Here is a 22,017-nt window from a genome sequence, read left to right as displayed (position 1 = left end):
ACCATGGGACCATGCAGCCGTCATACCGCTCAGGAAGGAGACACGTTCTGTCTCCTAGAGATGAACGTACTATGGTGCGAAAACTGCAAATCAATCCCAGAACAGCAGCAAAGGACCCTGTGAAGATGCTGGAGGAAACTATCTATTTCCACAGTAAAACGAGTCCTATATCAACATAACCTGAAAGGCCGCTCAGCAAGGAAGCCACTGCGCCAAAACCGCCATAAAAAAGCCAGACTACGGTTTGCAACTGCACATGGGGACAAAGATTGTACTTTTTGGAGAAATGTCCTCTGGTCTGATGAAACAAAAATAGAACTGTTTAGCCATACTGACCATCGTTATGTTTGGAGGAAAAAGGGGGAGGCTTGCAAGCCGAAGAACACCATCCCAACCGTGAAGCACGGGGGTGGCAGCATCATGTTGTGGGGGTGCTTTGCTGCAGGAGGGACTGGTGCACTTCACAAAATAGATGGCATCATGAGGTACGAAAATTATATGGATATATTGAAGCAACATCAAGACATCAGTCAGGAAGTTAAAGCTTGGTTGCAAATGTGTCTTCCAACTGGACAATGCCCCCAAGCATACTTCCAAAGTTGTGGCAAAATCGGCTTAAGGACAACAAAGTCAAGGTATTGGAGTTGCCATCACAAAGCCCTGACCTCAATCCCATAGAAAATGTGTGGGCAGAACTGAAAAAACGTGTGCGAGCAAGGAGGCCTACAAACCTGACTCAGTTACACCTGCCAAGTCAGGAGGAATGGGCCAGAATTCACCCAACTTTTTGTTGGACGCTTGTGGAAGGCTACCCAGTACGTTTGACCCAAGTTAAACAATTTAAAAGGCAATGCTACCAAACACTAACTGAGAGTATGTAAACTTCTGACCCACTGGGAATGTGATAAGAAATAAAATCATTCTACTATTATTCTGACATTTCACATTCTTAAAATAAAAAGGTGTGATCCTAACTGACCTAAAACAGTGAATTTTTACTAGGATTAAGTGTCAGGAATTGCAAAAAACTGTTTAAATGTATTTGGCTAAGGTGTATGTAAACTTGACTTCAACTACAGTAGTACCCACCCTCTTTTCCCCCCAGTTCAAATCATACCATCTCCCATTATTGCTTATTGTATGCATTTGGTATTCAGCAAAACAAAGCATTCTGAGTTGCATGGTTGCTAAATCTTGACTCAAAGCTCTTGGGAAAAACTAATCTGCCAAAGATGACATGGTAATGTAAATACAACGCAAATTCAAAACCAGAATGACAACATGCCATTGTCACATTTATCCCGCTTTTATTGACCACATTGTAAAAATCAAAGCTCACCAACTGACAATATTATTTTGGCCATTGATTGCAGAAATAATTTGACATTATGAAACACCACCTCCTGCCATTCCCAGACGAGAGAAACGCCACATTGGTAAAAAAAAAAAAATAATCTCTGCAATTCCCAACAAAAGTATATATAAAAAAAACAATTTAAAAAAAAAGTTGAATTTCACACTCATCTGCAGACCACAGGGGAAGGCTTTCTCAGTGCTAAAAGGGGTTTATGAACGCTGATGGGTCAGAGGGCTTTACGTCCGTGATAGCCCTCGGTTATCCAGGTCTTTCACCTAAAGGAGGTAAAAAAGACCGTTAATAAATCGTAAAAAATAAAGAAATATTTTGACTCCTTGGCATCAAATAAGGAAATAGAATTTATACTCCCACATCGCAACTTTTTCATGTAGAGTCTACATGTAATGTTTTTTTTTTTAATAAACCTCTGGAATTATTTTTTATTTTATTTAACTAGTCAAGTCAGTTAAGAAGGTTCTTATTTACAATGACGGCCTACACCGGCCAAACCCGGATGACGCTGGGCTAATTGTGCGCCGCCCTATAGGACTCCCAATCACGGCCGGTAGCGATACAGTCTGGATTGGCCTGGTACTGTACGGGTGACTGAATAAATACAGAGGAGAGTAGAAGACCATAGCCACAGAGCAAGGAGGAGATATACCTTGTATATCCTGACCAGCCAGTGCTCTGTAGTGTAGGCCTCCTCTAGCACATCCAGCTCAAAGTCCTTGTTGCCGATCTCAGCATTTCTCACTCGATCATAGCCAGGGGGGCGCTCTGGAACAAAGATTAGAACATCAGGACTTGGGCCAAGATGAATAGAAGCTTGACACAAACAGTGTCATAATAAGGCAGGTTTACTCACTGGCCTCTGTGTAGACCTGGCCGAAGCGGTAGTAGCACATCTTGTACATAAGGCAGTTGAGCAGGACAGGGGAGCCCTCACGGTCCACACGGAACTCTCCAGTGGGGGTGTAGTAGTCGTGCTCCTTGATGTGCTTCCCTGTGTCTGTGCTGCCCCCAATGCGCACCATCCACAGGAACTTGTTAATGTCTGCACAGAGAGAGACGTGTTGGCAGACACAAAGCATGACTTAGATTATCTAATGCAGTTGTATTCAAACTTTCACTACCAGAATTTCTGGGGACCCCATGTTTTCCTCAATTTATTGCGACCCCCACCCCAAAAATCGAATGACAACCTTAAAGATAAGATGCATTTAAATGTTGATATCAACAAATCCTTCAATTCAATGCATTTATCTTATCAAAAAATGAAACCAATAAATGCATTTACCACTGATCTGATTCATGAATGTGGCATTGACAACTTAATCTGAAACAGATATGTTAAGAAGCTATAATAATAAGAAGCTGTAATAATCCAAGAGTGATTGCATAGAGTCATTGGCATTGATAGTTTCCACTGGCTTTGTAGACTTACCGTCCGAGGAGTATCCCGTCAGTCCACCAAAAATGACCAGGACGTAGCTGACATCCAGCTCCCGCATGATCTCATAGGCCTTCTCCTCGGTGGACGCCATGGCCTACACAGAAACAGTTCATATATAGTTCAGAAGTCACAGGTATCAACCACACATTAAGAGATGATAGGATTGCCACATGTCAGTCCCATGTAAAGGAATCAATACAGAGAAGAAAAAAAAAATAAACACTTCACCTGGCCAACTCTGGAGATGTGCGTGTTGTTCCATGTGTTGTTGTCCACTAGAATTGTTCGATTAGCCATGGCTGTTATCTGATAGCCGTAATCCCACCATGACATCACTTTAGCATCCTCTGGGGTGTTGTGGCGGAGCCAGTAGTAGGCCTCTCTGAAGTCATCAAAGATGATGCGGCTGCCGTCTCCACCGCGGGCTGACAGGACGATGGAGGGGGAGGAGTAGGCCTCGCTGGTCACCCAGGTGGAGTGGAAGGTGTAGGTGATGAGGAAGAAGGTCATGACCAGAATCATCCCGCTGGCCACCTGGTGGACACAATGGCACATGATATCAGGGACCTAATACTACCTTCAGATCTACAGTGCCTAGGGGTTGTAACTGGACCCGGCCAAGATCACCCTTATCAAATGTATGCCCTGACTTCATCAGTTGAATGACATCCAGTATCAAATGGCTACATGCCAAAGCTGCATTTAGGTGACATTAACCACCATTTATTGAACAGTGCCATCTGGGGGCCAATATTGCATCATGATGCCTTGATGTATCCTTCCTCTCTTACCTCGTTCTTGATGGGGTAGGTGGAGTCCTGCTGCTTCTTGCTCTTCTTGTCTGGCCGACTGATATCCAGGTTCTTCATGTAGGTGGTGAGGACCTGGGACACACCAATGCCTGACAGGATGCACATGACTGGGGCCAGGACCAGCATCAGACGCACCTGAGGAAAGAAGCAGCCAAATCAGTTGAACATAACTTGCTACGTAGTCTCTTTCTGGGAGCTCATCTGCTTGCACAACATACAATAGGGGAAAACGAATCAAGCGTTGCCAGACTGCGTGAATATTATGGATGGATCGAGCCTAGGGGAGCACTGACAGGTACCATGTGCAATTCCTACTACAAAAGTAAATATTGGAATATTAGACACTATACATTTCAAATATTCCTCTCATTTAAGAGCTAATCTGCAGGCCGACTTACCATGACAGCTGAGAAGTACATGCTGGTGACTCCGTACATGATGATGAAGATCCTGGCATCAGACAAGTTGTTGAAGCAGTAATACAGACCCACTGTCAGTATGAAGAAAAGCATGTTCATTAAATCGTCGCAATGTTTCTTTACCTTTGTCCCAACAGTATTCTGATCAATCCATTTACCTAAACATCACTCTGCTGTGTCATTTCACCAGCAAGACTACCATTTCAGACTGACTGAGTGTGTTTACCTGGGAACATGAAGACAAGCAGCTGCAGGTCAAAGTAGTAGGAGGACCAGGTGGTGGGCTGGTGCTCAGACACAGAGGCGATGATGGGGATGTTGTTCTTGGCATAGGACGGGTCCAGCAGCGAGTAGAAACGACCCGTCCAGGGGGAGATCTTCCCTGAGAAATGCAACAATCACAACACAGTCAAGTCGAGACAAATGAACAAGGCACTACCAAATCACTTGGTTCTGATATTTAATGGGTATAGGGTTATGCGTTTTATCTTTAACCATATCTGTATGTTCCTAAAATACTTTTATCTGCAGAATCTCAAATTTAGAGAATATGTTGATCTAGGAATAACAAATGTAATGTCTTGGTCCCATGTTTATGAGCTGAAATAAATGATCGCAGACATTTTCCATAAGCATAAAATGTACTTCAAATTTATTTACATTCCTGTTAGTGAGCATTTCTCCTTTGCCAAGATAATCCATCCACCTGACAGGTGTGGCATATCAAGAAGCTGACTAAAAAGCATGATCATTACACAGGTGCACCTTGTGTTGGGGACTATAAAAGGCCACTAAAAAGGTGCAGTTGTGTCACAATTCAATGCCACAGATGTCTCAAGTTGAGGGAGCATGCAACTGGCATGCTGACTGCAGGAATGTTCACCAGAGCTGTTGCCAGAGAATTGAATGTTAATTTCTCTACCATAAGCCACCGCTGTATTTTAGAGAAAATTGGCAGTAGGCCCCTCACAACCACAGACCATGTGTAACTACACCAGGACCTCCACAGCCAGCTGCTTCAACTGCGGGATAGTTTGCGACCAGCTGCCCAAACAGCTGAAGAAATTGTGGGTTTGCACAACCAAAGAATTTCTGCACAAACTATCAGAAAGTCTCAGGGAAGCTCATCTGTTTGCTCGTCGTCCTCACCAGGTTCTTGACCTGACTGCGGTTTGGTGTCGTAATCGACTTCAGTGGGCAAATGCTCACCTTCAATGGCATGCAGGAGAAGTGTGCTCTTCATGGATGAATCCTGATTTCAACTGTACTGGGAAGATCGCAGACAGCTTGTATGGCATTGTGTGGGTAAGCAGTTTGCTGATGTCAACGTTGTAAACAGAGTGCTCCTTGGTGGCGGTGGGGTTATGGTATGGGCAGGCATAATCGACAGACAATGAACACAATTGCATTTTATCTATGTCAATTTGAATGCACAGAGATAACGTGACAAGATCCTGAGGCCCATTGTGCCATTCATCTACCGCCATCAGCTCATGTTTCAGCATGATGATGCATGGCCCCATGTCGCAAGGATCTGTACACAATTCCAGGAAGCTGAAAATGTCCCTGCATACTCAGATATTCCACCCATTGAGCATGTTTGGGATGCTCTGGATTGACATTTCCAGGCAATATCCAGCAACTTCGCACAGGCATTGAAGAGAAGTGGACAACATTTCACAGGCCACAATCAACAGCCTGATCAACTCTATGCAAAGGAGACGTGTCTCGCTGCATGAGATAAATGGAGGTCACACCAGATACTGACTGGTTTTCTGATCTACGCCCTTACATTTTTTATTACGGTATCTGTGACCAACAGATGCATATTCTGTATTCCCAGTCACGTTAAATCCATGTTAAGGCCTAATTTATTTATTTCAATTGACTGATTTCCTTATATGAACTGTAACTCTGTAAAATCTTTTCAATTGTTGCATTTATATTTTTGTTCAGTGTATATGTTAATCATCAAGAACAAACAGGCTTTGAACAACTATACAGGTCTAAATAGAAGCCTACATTACCGAGTAGAGACATTGCTCTGGCCCGGAGTTCAAATACTTAAGCTGTAATTGAGAGTATTTTCCTGAGTGGATTGGAAAGTTTCTTACCGGTCAGCATGAGCACGGTGCCAACAGAAAGCAGGACGAAGCCCACCAGGGAGATTACGCTCTTGAAGAGGACCTCAAACTGTTGAGTGTTCAGCTTGCTGCGCAGGTAGTCCACAAAGGCATGGATCTGACACAGGCCAAACACCCCGAATGCTGCCATGTGCTCAGACGACTGCACAGGCTTCAATGGGAGACAAGGAGGTGAACGGAGTGAGTGTAATATCCCAAAATCCCTCCAATGGCAAACATTTGTGATAATAGGATATATAATCATATTTTTTTTTTTTTAAATCATACTGGGCCATTATATTTATGGACCCATGTTGTAGTCACAAGAACATGCAGCCTAACTGCATGTCCAGAGCAACATCTGGACAGCTGCTGTGTATGCGTTGGAAGGGAGAGAATACAGGTAAGTGTTTACCTGAAAGCCGACGAAAGAGATCTGCATGGAAAGGATGGTTCCCAGGCAGTAGACAGTGCAGTAGGCCACGTAAATACGGTGGGAGAAGCGGCCGGTGAGCATGAGGACCAGCACGTGGAGGGGGATGAGGTTGATCAGGAACACATAGCCACCCCAGGAGGACACCTGCAGACAGACATAAGGGTTGTATTCATTTGGTTTAACGTTTTTGCTATATAGTGTAACAATGCCGTTTGCTATTTTCCCTTTATCTTAAAACGGATCCATGGTAAGCCTCCTTCAGATAAGCCTCATAAGAGTAGTGTCAACCTTTAGCAGGGACTGAGTTACTGTAATTTTCAGTTTCAAAGTTCCTTATTGTCAATGATCCTTATATTTTCCTTTATTTTAGAGGCATTAGTCTCACCATATAAAAGTAGGCCAGGGCACACATGGAGGACCAGTAGATGGAGCCTGTATTGACTGCCTTGATCCACATGTAGTATGTCAGCAGCATACAAAATATAGCAATACCTGGGCAGAAAAACAAGAAAATATATTAAAGATCACAACAAGGGCCAAGTCTTTTAGAGGGGCATGTCTGTGGGGAAGAGGCATGTTCCATACCTTCATTGTCATAGGAGCCGGCGACAGAACGGGAAATGTAGCCAGGTACCACTGCTATCATGGCAGCAGCCAAGAGCCCAGCACCTGCATCCTACAACAAGTAGACAGTAGATATGAAAACCATGGAAACAAGTACATCTCAGAGCGCTTGAGCATTTTCAGTTTGTAGGTTACCTTTGTTTCTTTATGCTTTCTACCTGATGTGCTGCAACCTACCTTGAGCTCCTTGGTAAAGTGGTAGGTGACAATGGCAGTGAAGGAGGAGAAAAGGGGAGCCAGGAAAACACAGACGTTACGGATGTCGATGGTGATGTGGAAGAAGTTCAGGACGTGGTACAGGGCAGCAGATGTGATCATCAGGCCTGGGGGACAGGGCAGGACAGAGTTAACACAGGACAAGTCGACACCTACGAAGCTGCCTACCTCAACGAAGTGCGCAAATTGGCCTGGGGGAACCTGGACAGAAAAGAAAGAGTTAACAAAGGGCAAGTAGCTTCTATCAGTGTTAGCTTGCTGTTGCCGAAGAATGTGTGGACAAGGCCAACACAACCACAGACAGGATCTTTATGACAGGGGGGAAAAGGTGACAGAGTTGATGACCCAAAGCCACCTTAACACAGGACAGTCTCTTTTAGTGGAACATTCTAATGTTTAGATAGTCACCCAATAACTTCAAGTAGTCTTGTGTTGAACAGGTCATCCCACCTACCTGGGTAAATGGTGCCACCGATGATTCTCCCCAGAGGGTACCATGCCCGGTCATCAAACCAGTTATGAAAGTTGTAGAATCCCTCCTCTACCAAGAAACGGGTTGTCCGGTAGTTGAAGTACCTGACGATGAAGAAACGAAGCATACAAGGGATTTAAACACCACTTCAATTATAAATAGTAAACTGGCATCAATCTGAACGATTGGGGGGGACTATCATAAAATAAGGTAGTGGACTTACGGATCAAACTCATGGATGACACTCTCAAACCTCAACACAGAGAAAAGCCTGGTGGAAAAGGCTGAGGATAAGGGGGAAATAAAGAACAAGTCTAAATCATCTCTACTCATGTCACAGAGTCAGGTGACAATGGCCCTCTAATAATAATAATAATAAGGAATACTATAAGTGTAGAGTAACAGAAAAGGATGTCAAGTGTGTGTTCTTACAGAGGATTGCAGCCATAGACAGGATGAGCAGCTTCAGCAGCGTGTCCTGTTTTTCATAGGAAAGCCGCAGGAAGCCCAACTTCGTCATCTTCAAGCAGGGAGGGATAACTTAGCTTATCCCTTAGTACCTGTTGGGAAGAAAATCTAAATTAACCGTGTAGGTGTGAGGCAGCATGCACCATTCCACATTTGCATTGCTTGTGCATGAGTCAGAGCAGCAGTCATTCAGTTTTTTAGTAGCTTGATCAGTAGTTCGGTCATGAAATCTATTCAATAAAATTATTTATTTGTTGCATTTCTGGGTTTAAAAGCATGGGGCTTCAGTCTACAAACTCTGGGCGAGTAAGTTCTACTACTAACCCCAAATGTGTTTGTTGAAAAACTCACTTGACGAATGTATTTAACATCACACGATCTATTAACCAATTTCTATAATACTAACACTATTTGCCAAATTAAATCACTGACTGGGTTTAAAGACGTGCCCAACTCTGTTCCAACCAGATAAGGACACGCGCACCGCCAGGTTGGATGTGGCGAGAGGAATCAAACCAGGAAATGGATACAACTCCGTCTAGGTTGCAAACTTTCCTTATATTGACATTCATAGTTATTTTTCTACCTTGACCAACCAAATTAATTAACCCAGGCTATTAATGTTGTAGACATGGCAACACCGGTAATTGAGAAATTTTGCTAAATAACTGACATTAAGGAATTGCCAAGTTCAATGCAAGTAGCTAGCGAATGTCGTTAATGTAGCTAATTTTCTAGCAAATAATCTGCATGCATGCATGTATTGTCCTAAACGCAAGAAATAGCCATCTGGTGGGTTTTCCGTTCCTGTAAAAAAGACGGCTCGAATTGAATGGAATCTGGGCTGAGCCTTATTTTTACATGCTAGCTAACTTTAGCTGTATGAATGAACATAAGCTCTTCTTCCACTTACTCTCAAAGTTACACAATTTCAGAATATGCATACAAACATAACCATATGGCATTTCAATTATCTATCTCGTTGATTTGCCAGCTATTTTGAGCGGCACTTACCCACTCCGTTCCTGTTACATACACTTTTCTCACACACAACCTTGTGTGCCGGTGAATCCCGCCCAACCAAGCTATGCAACGTGTTTACTGGTCTTGCGTCGGCCCTCAGGAAACTATCTCATTCCTGATTCGTTAATGAGCTATCATTCAAACAGGCCGGATAAATCCCTGTTCCTTCCAGTGACGTGTCCTTAATGCTGAGAAAATAGCTTGAGGGAGTTCGATTAAGCTGAACTGCGATGTACCGGTCTATGGCCAGTGACGTGAACGGGAAAAAGCGGTGAGGGAGGAGCGCTTCTCAAAATCGAACAGTAATCTGGGAATCCCCTTCTTGATAGAATTGGTCTGGCAGTATAAAAAACAACGTCCATATTTGTTTTTTTAACATTGTTATATATGTCTAATAGTTTCCAACCAGTTATGCAGTAAAGTATCACCTACAATAGGGACATTAATATAACACCAACATTTTCTGAATTCTCTTACAAATGTTAAGATGTTTTAAATAAAATATCCACGTTGGAAACATTTAGCAGTTTATTATAGAATATTTTAGACTAAAATAATTGTGTTAATCAAGATGACTTCCAATTAGATGTAGTGTATACTGACCAATTTTATTGAAATTAGGCATAATACTTTTACAAAATCTCACTCACATATATCAATCTGGATACATAAATACTATGCACTTACAATTATTACATACTGTCCCCCCCCAACCTATTAGATAAGATTAGGTAAAAGCTTGATGGTAACCCCCATGGTGAGGTTTTGGTTGAACATTCAGAGCCAAGTGATATGTCAAACAAAAATCCCTCATAGCCCGTTTGGATTTGCCACTGCTCAAAGGGGAATATAAACACAGAGGGCTTCTCCCGTCTGTTAAGGTATGCACTATACACCTTCCTTTCTTCCTTCAAGAGAAAATCAGTCAGAACGGAGCTCAGTGACATCTTCCTAGTACCTACACTACAGTGTTGTGTACAATTGATCGAAGCAGAAGTGAGTCGAACAAAGTAGTAGATAAAGCAGTTTGGCAGTGTCATCTGATCTGACCAAGCAGCAGTCATACAGCTTCACCTGTCTGTCTAATACACAACTATAGAAAACAGCTAGCCTTACTTTACACACAACAACCAGTGATATATTTGGATTAATTAAGGATACTATTTTTTGTGGGATGTTTAGACCAGCTCCCATGCTGAAAGTGTACAAATTACGATTAGTCTAAAGAAAGCACTTATAGGGAAAAAAAAAAATATCCCTTTGTTTTCACCGCACAAGATTATTCCTGGGTTTCCGGCCAGAGGAGTATCAGTGACGCCCTGGCTTTACAGAGAAACAGCTATTTATTTACAAGACAACATCCCATCAGTATGAAAGGAATGTCACTTGCAACACAGAAAAATGTACATGTCACAACTCTTGTGCTCTACTTTTGAACATCGCAAACATGTCACCCCCTTCAATGGAGAAGGGGCTTATTTTAGTCACACACACTTTGATGAACATCTAGTCACTGGCTGCATCCCTGTGCTGATTCCTCAAACAAAGGAATACCAAGGATCGTGTGACCAGTGTCTAAAGCTCTGTCTGTCATTCAAAACATAGAGTAACATAACATGAGTCCTGGCAAAAATGTAACCCTTTTTCTCTTCCACATCAAGAGTTTTATACAAAGCAGTCTGGGATCAGCCACAGGGTGATAAACAGATTAAACAAGCAAAACATTGGAGTAGCAATCAAAAAGAGCAGAACAAAAAAAAAAAAAATGAAGAAAAACAATGTATATGACTGCTTGTGCTGAATTTAAAGCACTAAAATGGCACATCATACATAAAAAACTATTAAAACAAAACATTTTAATGAGAATAAGATATAAGAATCCTGTGTGTTTGAGTGTGAGGCACACAGCAGTTAAATCTCCTTACACGTCATTCACATTAAAAACACACCTGACCTGTGCTCCAAAATAATATGAAAATGGCCGTAGTAAAATCGTTAAAAACACAATAAAACCTAGCTTTAACCCAAACATCCTCCTCCTGTCCTGATAAGAGACATCCTTCCACAGACAGAATCAACTGCTCCATTGGTTTACTGAGCAGAGCTGCTCCCTTGTCGTTCCCCCCGGTGGCCATCACTGGGAGGGCAGGGGTCTCTGGCGGGCAGGAGAGGCGTGGGGAGAGGTAGGCAGCTTCTCGGCGGAGATGGACGAGTTCAGGGAGGACTGCAGGTGGACCGTCTTGTGGAACAACTTGTTGCTAATCAGCACAACCAGAGAGAAGAGGCGCAGCTGGAAGTGGCTGTGTGTGGAAGACACGGGGGGGGGGGGGAAGAAAAGAGTGAGTGAGCAGGGAAGATTTCACACAAGTGAATAAGTTTGATCACAGGTCATTATTAGGGCGTGCAGTGCACTATACTCACTATAGCTTTGTTGGGGTTTTGGCCTCGTTAGCGCTGATAATGAACAGAGGGAAGAGGATGGAGAACAGACAGCCACTATAGCAGAAAAAAAATAGTATGATTTTAATTGATCATTAGAATGATTTGGGATATCAGTAGGACTGAAAGTATGCATATTGGAAGTGTCTCATGCATGGCTTGAAAGAGAGAAGACATTAGTGGCATTACCTGATTATATATGAAGAGGGGAGGGCAGTCAACAGAGCCATGGGGAGACCAAAGCCAAAGTAGTAGGGCCAGTTCCTCTCAATGTTGGACAGCCGTTGGTGCATCTCAATGCCTTGGATGAAACGGTTACAAATGGGTTGAGAATCGAATCAGTTCCTATTACCTAAAATGAGTATAATACTTTGACAAGAAATACATCTTTGAGTAGAAAGGAGGCTCACCATGGTTGAACCAGCGATACTCAAAGCAGTAGAGGGAGTAGAGCAGAGACATGTGGAGAAGGCTGACCATCTGTCCAATAGCGTCGATGGGGAAGAGACTCACAACCATACCCTAGAGGACCACAACAAAGACAAGATGAGGTAACATGTTGATTACTAACTCGAACCATTGAAGGTAATGGATCACAGCTCTCAGTGTTGAACCCGAAGACCCCTGTAGGTTTTAATTACAACATAACCTTAGAGAACCCTCTTGACAGATAGTGAGATCATGATTGATAGTGAGTCTTCATGAACTTCAAGACACATGGGAATGTCAACTGCTGTACTACCTGAATGAGGAAGAGAGCCTGGAGGAGGAGGTTGAAGATCATGTCAGCGATGATCTTACTGACGCTGGGGAAGGGCTGGGCTTTCCGACCAGAGACCTCGAACGCCAGGTCAGCTATGTCCTACAGCAGACAACCAGAGGGCGCGTTAACATGTGTTACACAGTAAAACGGGAGGTTAACGTCTCACAAGATCCTCAGGCAATAATATTCAAGACTGGAAGAGAATATAGATAGCATAGCAATAACACAAGGGAAATTCTTAACTACTGTGAGACATTCAACTGTATCAAAGCCACTAGTCTATCCCAAGCATTGCTGGAAACTATATCGTCAACAAAGACCGTAATTCGGTTGAATGCATTCAGTTCTGCAACTGACTAGGTATCCCCCTTTCCCATTATTCATTAAATCGGCTTATGATAAAAGGTATGGTTAGTGCTATCCTGTAGGGATGCACAATTAATCAAATTGCAATATCGACATGTACACTACCCATATCGCAAGAGGCTCCAATCTTTCTTTAAAACACCATCAATTCAAATGTAATAAAGGTACCCTGGGAAACTCTGACCAACACTTAGGTTTCTACCCCGTCACAACAACTTCGACTGTACCAGGCCTTTTCATTAGTTGTCATTCCAAACAACACCAAACATAGAATCCAAATAATAGTTTGATTTCTATGATTCCAACAGTTCACCAAAGTGTTTTGTAAAATCGCAATAACTGGTTAAAAAAACGATTTGCCCATATCGTGCAGCCCTACTATCCGGGATCCTTGGGATGTCCCTACTCTAAAACTAAACCTAACCCTTATCCTAACTCTTACCTAACCCTAACTCTTACCTAACCCTAACTCTTACCTAACCCTAACTCTTACCTAACCCTAACTCTTACCTAACCCTTACCTAACAGTATTCAATTTCAAATCGGGTGACATCAGAGTTGGGACATCCCAAGGATTCCATTTAGACTAAAAGTATACACAACTAGTGCTCTCCAGTGCCAACTGTGCATCAGTTCTCCTTGACCAGCTATATCCCACCCTTGTTTCAACAACCACAAAACATCTCTATCATCGTCTGTGTCCTAACTAACAGAGGCCTCACCTGGAACCAGATGGCGTTGACTATCTTGCTGAGCACAAACAGAGGGAGCACCCAGAGAGCACTGAACACAGAGGTCAATATGAACTCCAGCCAGGACCACACGTTGCCATGGAGAGAGGGGTCACCTGGCAGGAAATGACTCTTTGAGTGACAGGTTTTACCACTGTTCTTAACAAATCACTATGAAGCATGTGATAATGGAGTAAACCCGCCCCACTGTTCCTGGCAGGCACACATACCGATGATTATTGCTGTCAGAGTCTGCAGCAGTGGAATAAACACCCGGTAAAAGAGGAACAGACTGAGCTGCAAAGGGAATCGGAGGGGGGATTACTAACACAAACAATGTCTACGTAGTATTACATACAGTATTTGCCCATCATAAAAATACAGTATTTGCATGATATAATTTATCAAATGGTTTTAAAATATAGAAAAGTGTTATTTTTTTTACCCAGAACACTCCCCCATTCCAGGCACAGCACTGAAAAATCCTACTGGCTAATTTGGGTTCACTGAAAGAAAGAATATGACAAGATATTGTCACCCACCATTGTCATTAATAGGCACAAAAAGGTATAGGCCTTGGCCTATCGTGGACACCGGACAGCATACAAGGATCCATATTAAAGGGCTTTACTCATAACTCTTAGGGCGCAACTCAATCTGTATCGCGAAAGTTCAGTGCTATAGAGCAATGTAAATTTAAAGGCCATGTTCACACATTAGCGGAGACTGCATTCACAGAAAACAGTGCATATGTCGGCTCAATTGGATATCAATCACGCAATAGCACTGAACTTCTGCGTTAAGGATTTAATTGAGCCCCTAATATGAACCTTTCACAACTAGAAATAGCATATCAGGTTAGAGGGAGAAATGTAAATACATTTGCAAAATATCAGTGTCTATTAAGCAGTAGACTTTTATGATATGTAACATGTATACCCTTTCTTATACCCACAATATTGTGCCAACCTGAACAGAAGTGTGCTGGCTCTGACATTCTCTTTTCCCATCACCCTTTCACAGTTACAGAAACAGTGGTGGATACATGACCAGGACAGCCCAGCTTGGCAGTGTGAATAGGGTATTGCAGCCCTACGTGCCAGTGCCTACCTCTCCTGTTTGCGTTCCTCACTCTGGGCCCGTCTCTGAGCCAGGGCCCCGCTGGCTCTCCTCCTCCGCTGCTCCTCCCTTTTCTGCTGGATGCGGGCATCCAGCTTGGAGATAGTTCCGATCCCCAAAATGGAGTCCTTAGTCCCCTGTAGGACACACAGAAAATATGCACAGACTGGGTAAATTACTTATAAAGGAAATTAACACAGCACATTCTTCTAATGTTATACGCAACACTATGTTAGACTTAGTGGGTTGAAAAGTTCAATAGTAGTGTTTTAAATACAAAATGCATTCTTAAATAATTTAAGTCATGTCGCATGTGCTTTAATGCACTTGGTTACGTAGTAGCACAGTTAAAATAAAACGTAAATTCATTTTGTAAAAAAGCCACTTTAGACTAGAGAAAACAAGACAAAAACAAAAAGCTTACAATTTCTCAAAACATTTCACTTGTCTTGTGTAAAAACAAACTAATTAACCAGGAAAAATGCTAAATGGGCCACGTGGATGGCTTCAATTTAACTAAAAAACATAGTTCCCAATGGATCTAAACAGAGCTTGGTAGTTGGTACACATCCTCATGATTCAGTGTCATAGCTGTACAGTCCTTTAACCCTATGTGTTGGCCTATCACTTGTGTGTGGACAGACAGGGTGTGTTGTGTTGCTGTCTGACCGTCGCAACATTGCGGAGGAAGGCCCTGATGCTGTCTGTCATCTCCAGACCAGCTGCAGATCCATCAACTGCAGAAGGAGGGGTGGCTGGGGACCTGGTCAGCTCTCATGGCAGGGAGGGTCACACCCAGCAACACCACATTGGAAAGCTGTTAGAGAGAGCAGCAGGGTCACTTTGCTCCAAGTCTCATTATATTAAAAGGCACATGTCATGTTATACAGCCTATATTTATTCACATCAGGGAGGCAAACCAAGCGTAATGGGTATAATTTGTGGAACGTTCCAACAGGAATCTCTTCCAAAAACGTTGTGAAGTACAAGGATGCCAACAAACAACTCATACACAGTAGCATGATCAATTCACCTAGCTAACTTGCTACCGAATAAGCATCAACTCACCACGTAGCTTATTCTTAATGTTTGTCCATAGGCTACCAGAGTGAGGACAGACATTTTTCGGAACAAACGTGGACGGTGAGTGAAAAACTTAAATAAATACCCCACTCCTACCCGGTATCTTATTCTGCCGCTATACAACTTTGTATGTGTTGTTTGTTGGCAACCTTGTTATTTACGAAGTTTTTGGAACAGATTCCTATTGGAACGTTCCACAAATTATACCCACCCAACCAAGCGACCTGGCTGTGTCAACATCAGTCACATCACGATTCACACAGGAAAATATTTAGAGTAACGGGATCACTTTGCTCAGCGGGTCTGTAAACTGATTGTTCACTGGCTTTATTGGTGACATTATTATATTGAATAGCCAGTTAGCTACCTTATCAGGTAATGTTATCAAATAAACATTTCTGAATTCAATTTCTCGCTAGCTAGCCAGCCATCTGTTGTTAGCCAGTCATGGTTGAAACGTCGCTTTGCCTCAAAAGACTTGTGACCTTCTTGTGCAGACAATACTGAAACGGTAACGCTAGCTAACACATACAAAACCAAACATGGTATAGTAACCACATCGTTAACGTTACTTAGAATAGCTAACGTTAGCTAACTAACGGTAGATCGTTATTTAGCTAGTATACAGTACATACGTTCAGTTTTAATAATAGTTCATATTTTAGGTGTCAAACAAACTTTAGTAGCTAACTTATTTTTTTAGCTAGCTAACATTACATCGTCCAAAATCAAACGGTGCAAGCTGACTTAGCAAACGTTAAATCTATCAAATTCAAACATTGCAAGCTAGTTAGCACGCAAGCTAACTTGCCTCACTGGCTTGTTAGCTAAGCTAACAACGAAAATGATTTACTTGAATCAAGCGGACATTAAAGACAGGTCTGATAATCAAGCATTTAGTCACCATGACCTACCTCATGCGACACTTTCACTTAAATATTATCTTCACTTTTTTTATTACTGTTTCTTTAGCTCTTTCTTCTGCAACAACAAACCAACCCCTGGCCCGTAATTTGTGTATTGGGCAACCTCCAACCAAGGGGATTGTGGGAGATGTAGTGTGGTGTGGAATGATGGCTAAAAGTTGTGTCCACTGAAGTTGAACTTCATCAGAGTGACTTCCCTTCACTCACACGATATGAAGGCAATTATCATGGTTCTATTGTTGATTATTAGTCCCCCTTAGGTCTCTTCCTTGCCCTGCCACAGTGCTTCTGCTTCAATAAGGTATATAAACCCTGGATTGCTGATGTATTGGTCATTGAGAGGCTTTGCCTCCTGCTGGCCATATTGACACTCCCCATTAGGAGCAGAATGGAATTCTCAGGATTTCAATTAAATGTTTCATGGGCATTGTTGTAGTGGGGACAGTAACATTAGTAATCTAAACAAATTATACTTTAAGGAATTTTTAAAAAATAATGTATTTTTATGTTTAGCTCACATAATATAATGTAAAAGTATGCATTAAGGTGTCTGTAATATAATAAATGTGGCAAAAATGAACGTAGACATTAAATACATTTGAATTTTTATAGCTTCCAAAATATTTTTTACGACGGTGGAGTCATGGTGGCTTCAACACAGCACCCCTATCAGTAATCTAGTGTATATAAATCATTGTTATGCTTGCACTTTTGGGATTTAGGCCAGGTGAAGCCACTGAGGTATAATATTAACTGGAGACTGTTAATTTGTCCGTCCGTTGTTTTCAAGGTAATCTACTCATGTTCGCCGATTCATGGACTGTCTATATCCGAGTTGCATCAGTTTATACGGACCAACAGGGAGCAGTGCGGGCAGCGACTATCTTCGGCTGTGAGGGATGGAAAAAATTGTCCCCAGCGACAATTATTGGAATAATTCAATTGATATTCTGTGCATAAAGGTGATGACTAAAGTGTCTTATTAGGAATTTTCAAATCTGACTTGTGGCCATTATGGAATTTTCTTTCTGGGCCAGGAGTCAGTTAAACTGTAGTACCGAAGCAAAACTGTAGGAGCAGTCTAAACCATGCTTCTAGACCGTGGGGCACTTCAATCCGGTCCGCGAGACATTTACAAAAAATGTCTCCCCAATTTCATGGTATCCAATTGGTAGTTATAGTCTTGTCCCATCGCTGCAACTCCAGTACGGACTCTGGAGATGCGAAAGTTGAGTGCCATGAGGCCCCGTGTGGCTCAGTTGGTAGAGCATGGTGTTTGCAACAGCAGGGTTGTGGGTTCGATTCCCACGGGGGACCAGAACGGAAAAAAATGTTTGAAATGTATGCATTCACTACTGTAAGTCGCTCTGGATAAGAGCGTCTGTTAAATGACTAAAATGTAAAAATGTCCTCCGAAACACGACCCAGCCAAGCCGCACTGCTTGTTGACAATGCCGTTTAGCCCGGAAGCCAGCTGCACCAATGTGTCGGAAGAAACACCGTACACCTGGTAACCGTGTCAGCGTGCGTGCGCCTGGCCCACCACAGAAGTCGCTAGAAGCGCGATGGGACAAGGAAATCTTGGCCTGCCAAACACTCTCCTACCCCGGATGACGCTGGGCCAATTGTGTGCTGCTAGTCACTGCCAGCTGTGACACAGCCTGGGATCGAACCCGGGTCTGTAGTGATGCCTCAAGCAGTGCCTTAGACCGCTGCACCACTCGGGAGGCCCCTGCAAATTTAACATACAATTGGTCCCCCCAAAAATGCATCCCTCTGTTGAATTTCAAAATCCCGATGTGGCTCTCGAGCCAAGAAGTTTGCCCACCCCTGTTCTAGAATGGACCCTTGGGTGAAGCACTTGTGACAACTATTGATGTAGGCCTAATGTAGGGTTTTGTTTTGTAAATAAAATGTTCCAAGGAATCATCACTCATGGATTTCATACAATTTAACACCGTAGAAGGCCTACATAATTTTTCCATTCCCATTACTAAAATACTTTGAATGATGGGCTTATTGACACTATAATAATTCTCATGCTGGGAACTAATGGGACCAACAAAGTGTGACATCAATGGAGAGACAACCACTTTTCCAGGATATGAATGAATAACAATATGAACAAATTCACTGTCTATCTTTTCCTCTGTGCCAAAACCACATGAACACTTTGAGAGAAAAGTTGAGACCTGAAAGCTAGGGCAGCATATAAGGAGGAAGAAGATGAATAAAAAAAAGATAACATTTAAATGTTGTCCCTGATATACCAGCTTTTTAAAATAGGTTAAAAGAGTTCCTCTGTCACAGAGCAGTCCACTGTAGACTGAACAATGTAACCACACATACTTCATCAAATCAAATTTTATTGGTCACACATATTTAGCAGATTTTATTGCAGGTGTAGCGAAGTGCTTGTCGTCACAACCATGCCCAGCTCTAGCACAGCAGAAATGTAATGAAAGGACTTGTTGGAAAGGTGACATCCTATGACGATGCCACATTGAAAGTCACTGAGCTCTTCAGTAAGGCCAACAAATCATCCCCAACTTCCAATTCGCTCATTCATCGCCCCTTCTTTCCCCTGTAACTATTCCCAGGTCATTGCTGTAAATGAGAATGTGTTCTCAGTCACCTGGTAAAATAAGGGTAAAAAATAAATAATAATATAAATAAAATATTATGATCACAGGCCACACAGAACATGTTAGAAAGGATAAAAACTTGGCCCCCATAAGAATATAGAATAACCCTGCCATAGCCTTTCTAAGGATAGACTTTCCACTCCCTATTTAATCTTGCTTTTGTGACCTACTGGGTTCGAACTGGGTCTCCTGCATGTCACAAGACTGTGTTAGTCAACTTAGCTGAAGCCTATAGGGATAACTTAAGGAAGTTAATGTAAAGGAGGATACACTGCTTGCTTAACACGTACCGCTTCCCCGTGATTCAGCTCATACCGAGACTCAAACTCAGGACCTATGCCTCGCAAACATACGTGACCACCCACCTTAAGCGTTCCAACCCACCTCTCTATTGAAAAAGGCCTTATTCAATTGCACAGGGGGCAACCCTTTAGGCTGAGGAATGAGTTTCACAAATCCCAATCTGAAACACTAATAGAAGTCAAGATCCAGCAAGGTTACTTAAGGTTGCGTATAAAAGAGTGTGGTTTGGTGATCCATGCTTATGTGTTGAGAACCTTGCCTGAAACCGGAAGACTTGTTAGTTTGACAAGTTCGTTTGTGTTAGAAATGTGTTACTGTTAGTATAGTGACTGACTGTGTTAAGAAATCATTAGCCTCTTGAGCTAAAGCCTAGGGATTGGTCCTGTGACTTGGATGGGTCTCTTTTAGGAAGAGGTCAAAGGGGAGTGAAGTGTAACACAGGTGGTTCAATGACCACGCTCACGTGATGAGTAACTCGTCTGAGACCTGAAAATGGCATTCTCTGGCGCACAGGAGACCTGGGTTAGAATCCCATCAGTCAAACTAACACATTTCTTGAGATCTTAGGCGAAGTTGCTCATCACATGCACGGATCACCAAACCATCTCTATCGCATTCTCATTAAATAGGGTGCACAGATCCTTCTGCTTCTGTTTGCCACAATACATTTTATTGTTGTGCAGTATGCCTGATTTTGAACCCAGTCAGTTATATTGGTTCTGGGATCTGAGTTTGAGGTCAAAGGGGGTGAAATGTTATTGAGGTGGTTCGATGAACCACGCTCTTTGGATGAGTAACCTTGCTATAAACTTTAAGACTTGTGTTAGCTTCCTGAACTAATCCCTATGGGCTTTAGCTAAGTGGGCCAACACAGTCTTGTGACAGGCAGGAGACCCAGTTCGAACCCAGTAGGTCACAAGAGCAAGATTAAATATGGAGTGGAAAGGCTATCCTTAGAAGTGCAATGACAGGGCTATTCAACTATGTTCTTACGGGGGCCAAATTGAGGTTTTTATCACACTCCCTTTTAACGTGTTCTGTGCAGCCTGTAATCATCATAGAGGGGAATTGAAGGGACATCCATGTTACAGTCTTAGCTTTTAGGAATGGGTCATAAACGGTCATAATAGCTTCTAACCCAAATGGTTCAAACGCTAGAGCCAAATTCATAGATAGAAAATGTATTTAACATGCCACATTGGCTTCAGACACCGCCAGAAGCTGCTGTTGACCACAGAGAGTGTTTGATTCTATCAGGATGTTGTCTCTGGTTTTCAATCTTAATTTAGAGACTGAATCTGAGAAGTTGAATATATGAAACGTTGATAAACTTATGAAATTATAGTTTGTAAACTTGATACACAGACAACGAATGCAATATCTACCATATTGAAACTGAATATATAAATATTGAATTTGAATATTCAATTGGAAATAGAATTGTAAAAATTAATGCAATATTCAATTCAGTTTCAAATCATGAAATACAAGTTCAATTTCTGAATTCAAGTATTCAATTTGTGCATTACAAATTCTAAAATATAAAATTCTAATTCAATATCCTAATACAAATTCAAAATTATGGAATTCCAAAACATTTCTGTTGGCACTGAATTCGCTCAATACTTGTCACACTCAACAGAAGAAGGATTAGGAACATGTTTGTATATCTTTAGCAAAACAAATCAAGTATTTAGCTGACTAACCAAGGCCATTATTGACAGTTATTGATAATTGCAGCTTTACGTTCCAGGTCACTCCTGTGGAGGTCATGACCTTTTGTTGCCTTTGGCTGTTACTGTCAGGGAAACATGACTTAGAATTGTTGAAGTTCTCATTCCAGCGAAAACTATTACGATTTTGAGATAAGAAAGTGACTCTTTATTTCTGTTTTTCAGTTATAAGGAAAAAACAAGACTAAACATGGCTTTGGCCCAGTGGTAAATACTTTTCAGTTCAGTAAGTAGAAGCCAAGGTTATATGATTTAGTGAACCTAATGATCTATTCAGCTTGAGTCTTTGTTTAGAGTTCACCTTCAACTTTTTATTTAACCTAAAGAAATTGACAATGGACATATTGTTATTACAAATGATAACATAATAAGTATTGTTTACTAGTCATTTGAAAACATTACTGAAACTCGTAGAAAGAATGCACCAGGATTGCAAAATGCTATGGTGCTAAAGGCCTGTTTCTGAGAATTGAATAATATAAAACTTACTGTATTGTATGCCT

At 42.0% G+C, this 22,017-nt stretch overlaps 2 protein-coding genes across 3 annotated transcripts; both read right to left on the bottom strand.

The window, feature by feature from the left end:
* Positions 1 to 1,285: 1,285 nt before the first annotated feature.
* LOC106603544 (dolichyl-diphosphooligosaccharide--protein glycosyltransferase subunit STT3A) lies at positions 1,286 to 9,598 on the bottom strand. Of its 2 annotated transcripts, none has more exons than XM_014197378.2 (17): positions 9,398 to 9,598; positions 8,348 to 8,475; positions 8,139 to 8,199; positions 7,898 to 8,019; positions 7,405 to 7,550; positions 7,189 to 7,279; positions 6,989 to 7,095; positions 6,583 to 6,747; positions 6,159 to 6,339; positions 4,271 to 4,426; positions 4,024 to 4,115; positions 3,605 to 3,760; positions 3,042 to 3,347; positions 2,805 to 2,907; positions 2,226 to 2,414; positions 2,022 to 2,137; positions 1,286 to 1,632 (listed from the first exon to the last, which is right to left on the bottom strand). In XM_014197378.2, the coding sequence occupies exons 2-17, from the start codon at positions 8,433 to 8,435 to the stop codon at positions 1,594 to 1,596; spliced, it is 2,118 nt and encodes a 705-aa protein (XP_014052853.1). In that variant the 5' UTR covers positions 8,436 to 8,475; positions 9,398 to 9,598; the 3' UTR covers positions 1,286 to 1,593. The 2 variants fall into 2 exon arrangements, with proteins under 2 accessions (XP_014052853.1, XP_014052856.1); XM_014197381.2 differs by lacking the exon at positions 9,398 to 9,598 and adding an exon at positions 9,297 to 9,379.
* A 395-nt stretch (positions 9,599 to 9,993) lies between these two features.
* On the bottom strand, positions 9,994 to 16,977 carry LOC106603545 (etoposide-induced protein 2.4 homolog). The gene is made up of 11 exons (XM_014197382.2): positions 16,822 to 16,977; positions 15,494 to 15,641; positions 14,816 to 14,961; positions 14,151 to 14,211; positions 13,936 to 14,002; positions 13,697 to 13,821; positions 12,588 to 12,707; positions 12,256 to 12,367; positions 12,035 to 12,146; positions 11,828 to 11,902; positions 9,994 to 11,706 (listed from the first exon to the last, which is right to left on the bottom strand). Exons 2-11 carry the CDS (start codon positions 15,533 to 15,535, stop codon positions 11,541 to 11,543), a joined length of 1,026 nt encoding a protein of 341 aa, XP_014052857.1. The 5' UTR covers positions 15,536 to 15,641; positions 16,822 to 16,977; the 3' UTR covers positions 9,994 to 11,540.
* Between the last annotated feature and the right edge of the window lie 5,040 nt (positions 16,978 to 22,017).

Source organism: Salmo salar, chromosome ssa04 (genome assembly GCF_905237065.1).
Source record: "Salmo salar chromosome ssa04, Ssal_v3.1, whole genome shotgun sequence".
In the NCBI taxonomy this organism is placed as follows: Eukaryota; Metazoa; Chordata; class Actinopteri; order Salmoniformes; family Salmonidae; genus Salmo; species Salmo salar.
The sequence above is the reverse complement of the archived record's forward strand: the minus strand, read 5'-3'. Positions and strand labels throughout refer to the sequence as shown.

Coding starts and splice junctions, on each gene's coding strand:
- LOC106603545 (XM_014197382.2), bottom strand. CDS start 15,535: ATGACAGACAGCATCAGGGCCTTCCTCCGCAATGTTGCGACG. Junction 11,903..12,034: donor CCCTCTTCATATATAATCAG/GTAATGCCACTA, acceptor TTTCTGCTATAG/TGGCTGTCTGTTCTCCATCC. Junction 11,707..11,827: donor AAAACCCCAACAAAGCTATA/GTGAGTATAGTG, acceptor TTCCACACACAG/CCACTTCCAGCTGCGCCTCT.
- LOC106603544 (XM_014197378.2), bottom strand. CDS start 8,435: ATGACGAAGTTGGGCTTCCTGCGGCTTTCCTATGAAAAACAGGACACG. Junction 6,340..6,582: donor TCTCTTTCGTCGGCTTTCAG/GTAAACACTTAC, acceptor CTCCCATTGAAG/CCTGTGCAGTCGTCTGAGCA. Junction 3,761..4,023: donor TGTACTTCTCAGCTGTCATG/GTAAGTCGGCCT, acceptor TTCTTTCCTCAG/GTGCGTCTGATGCTGGTCCT.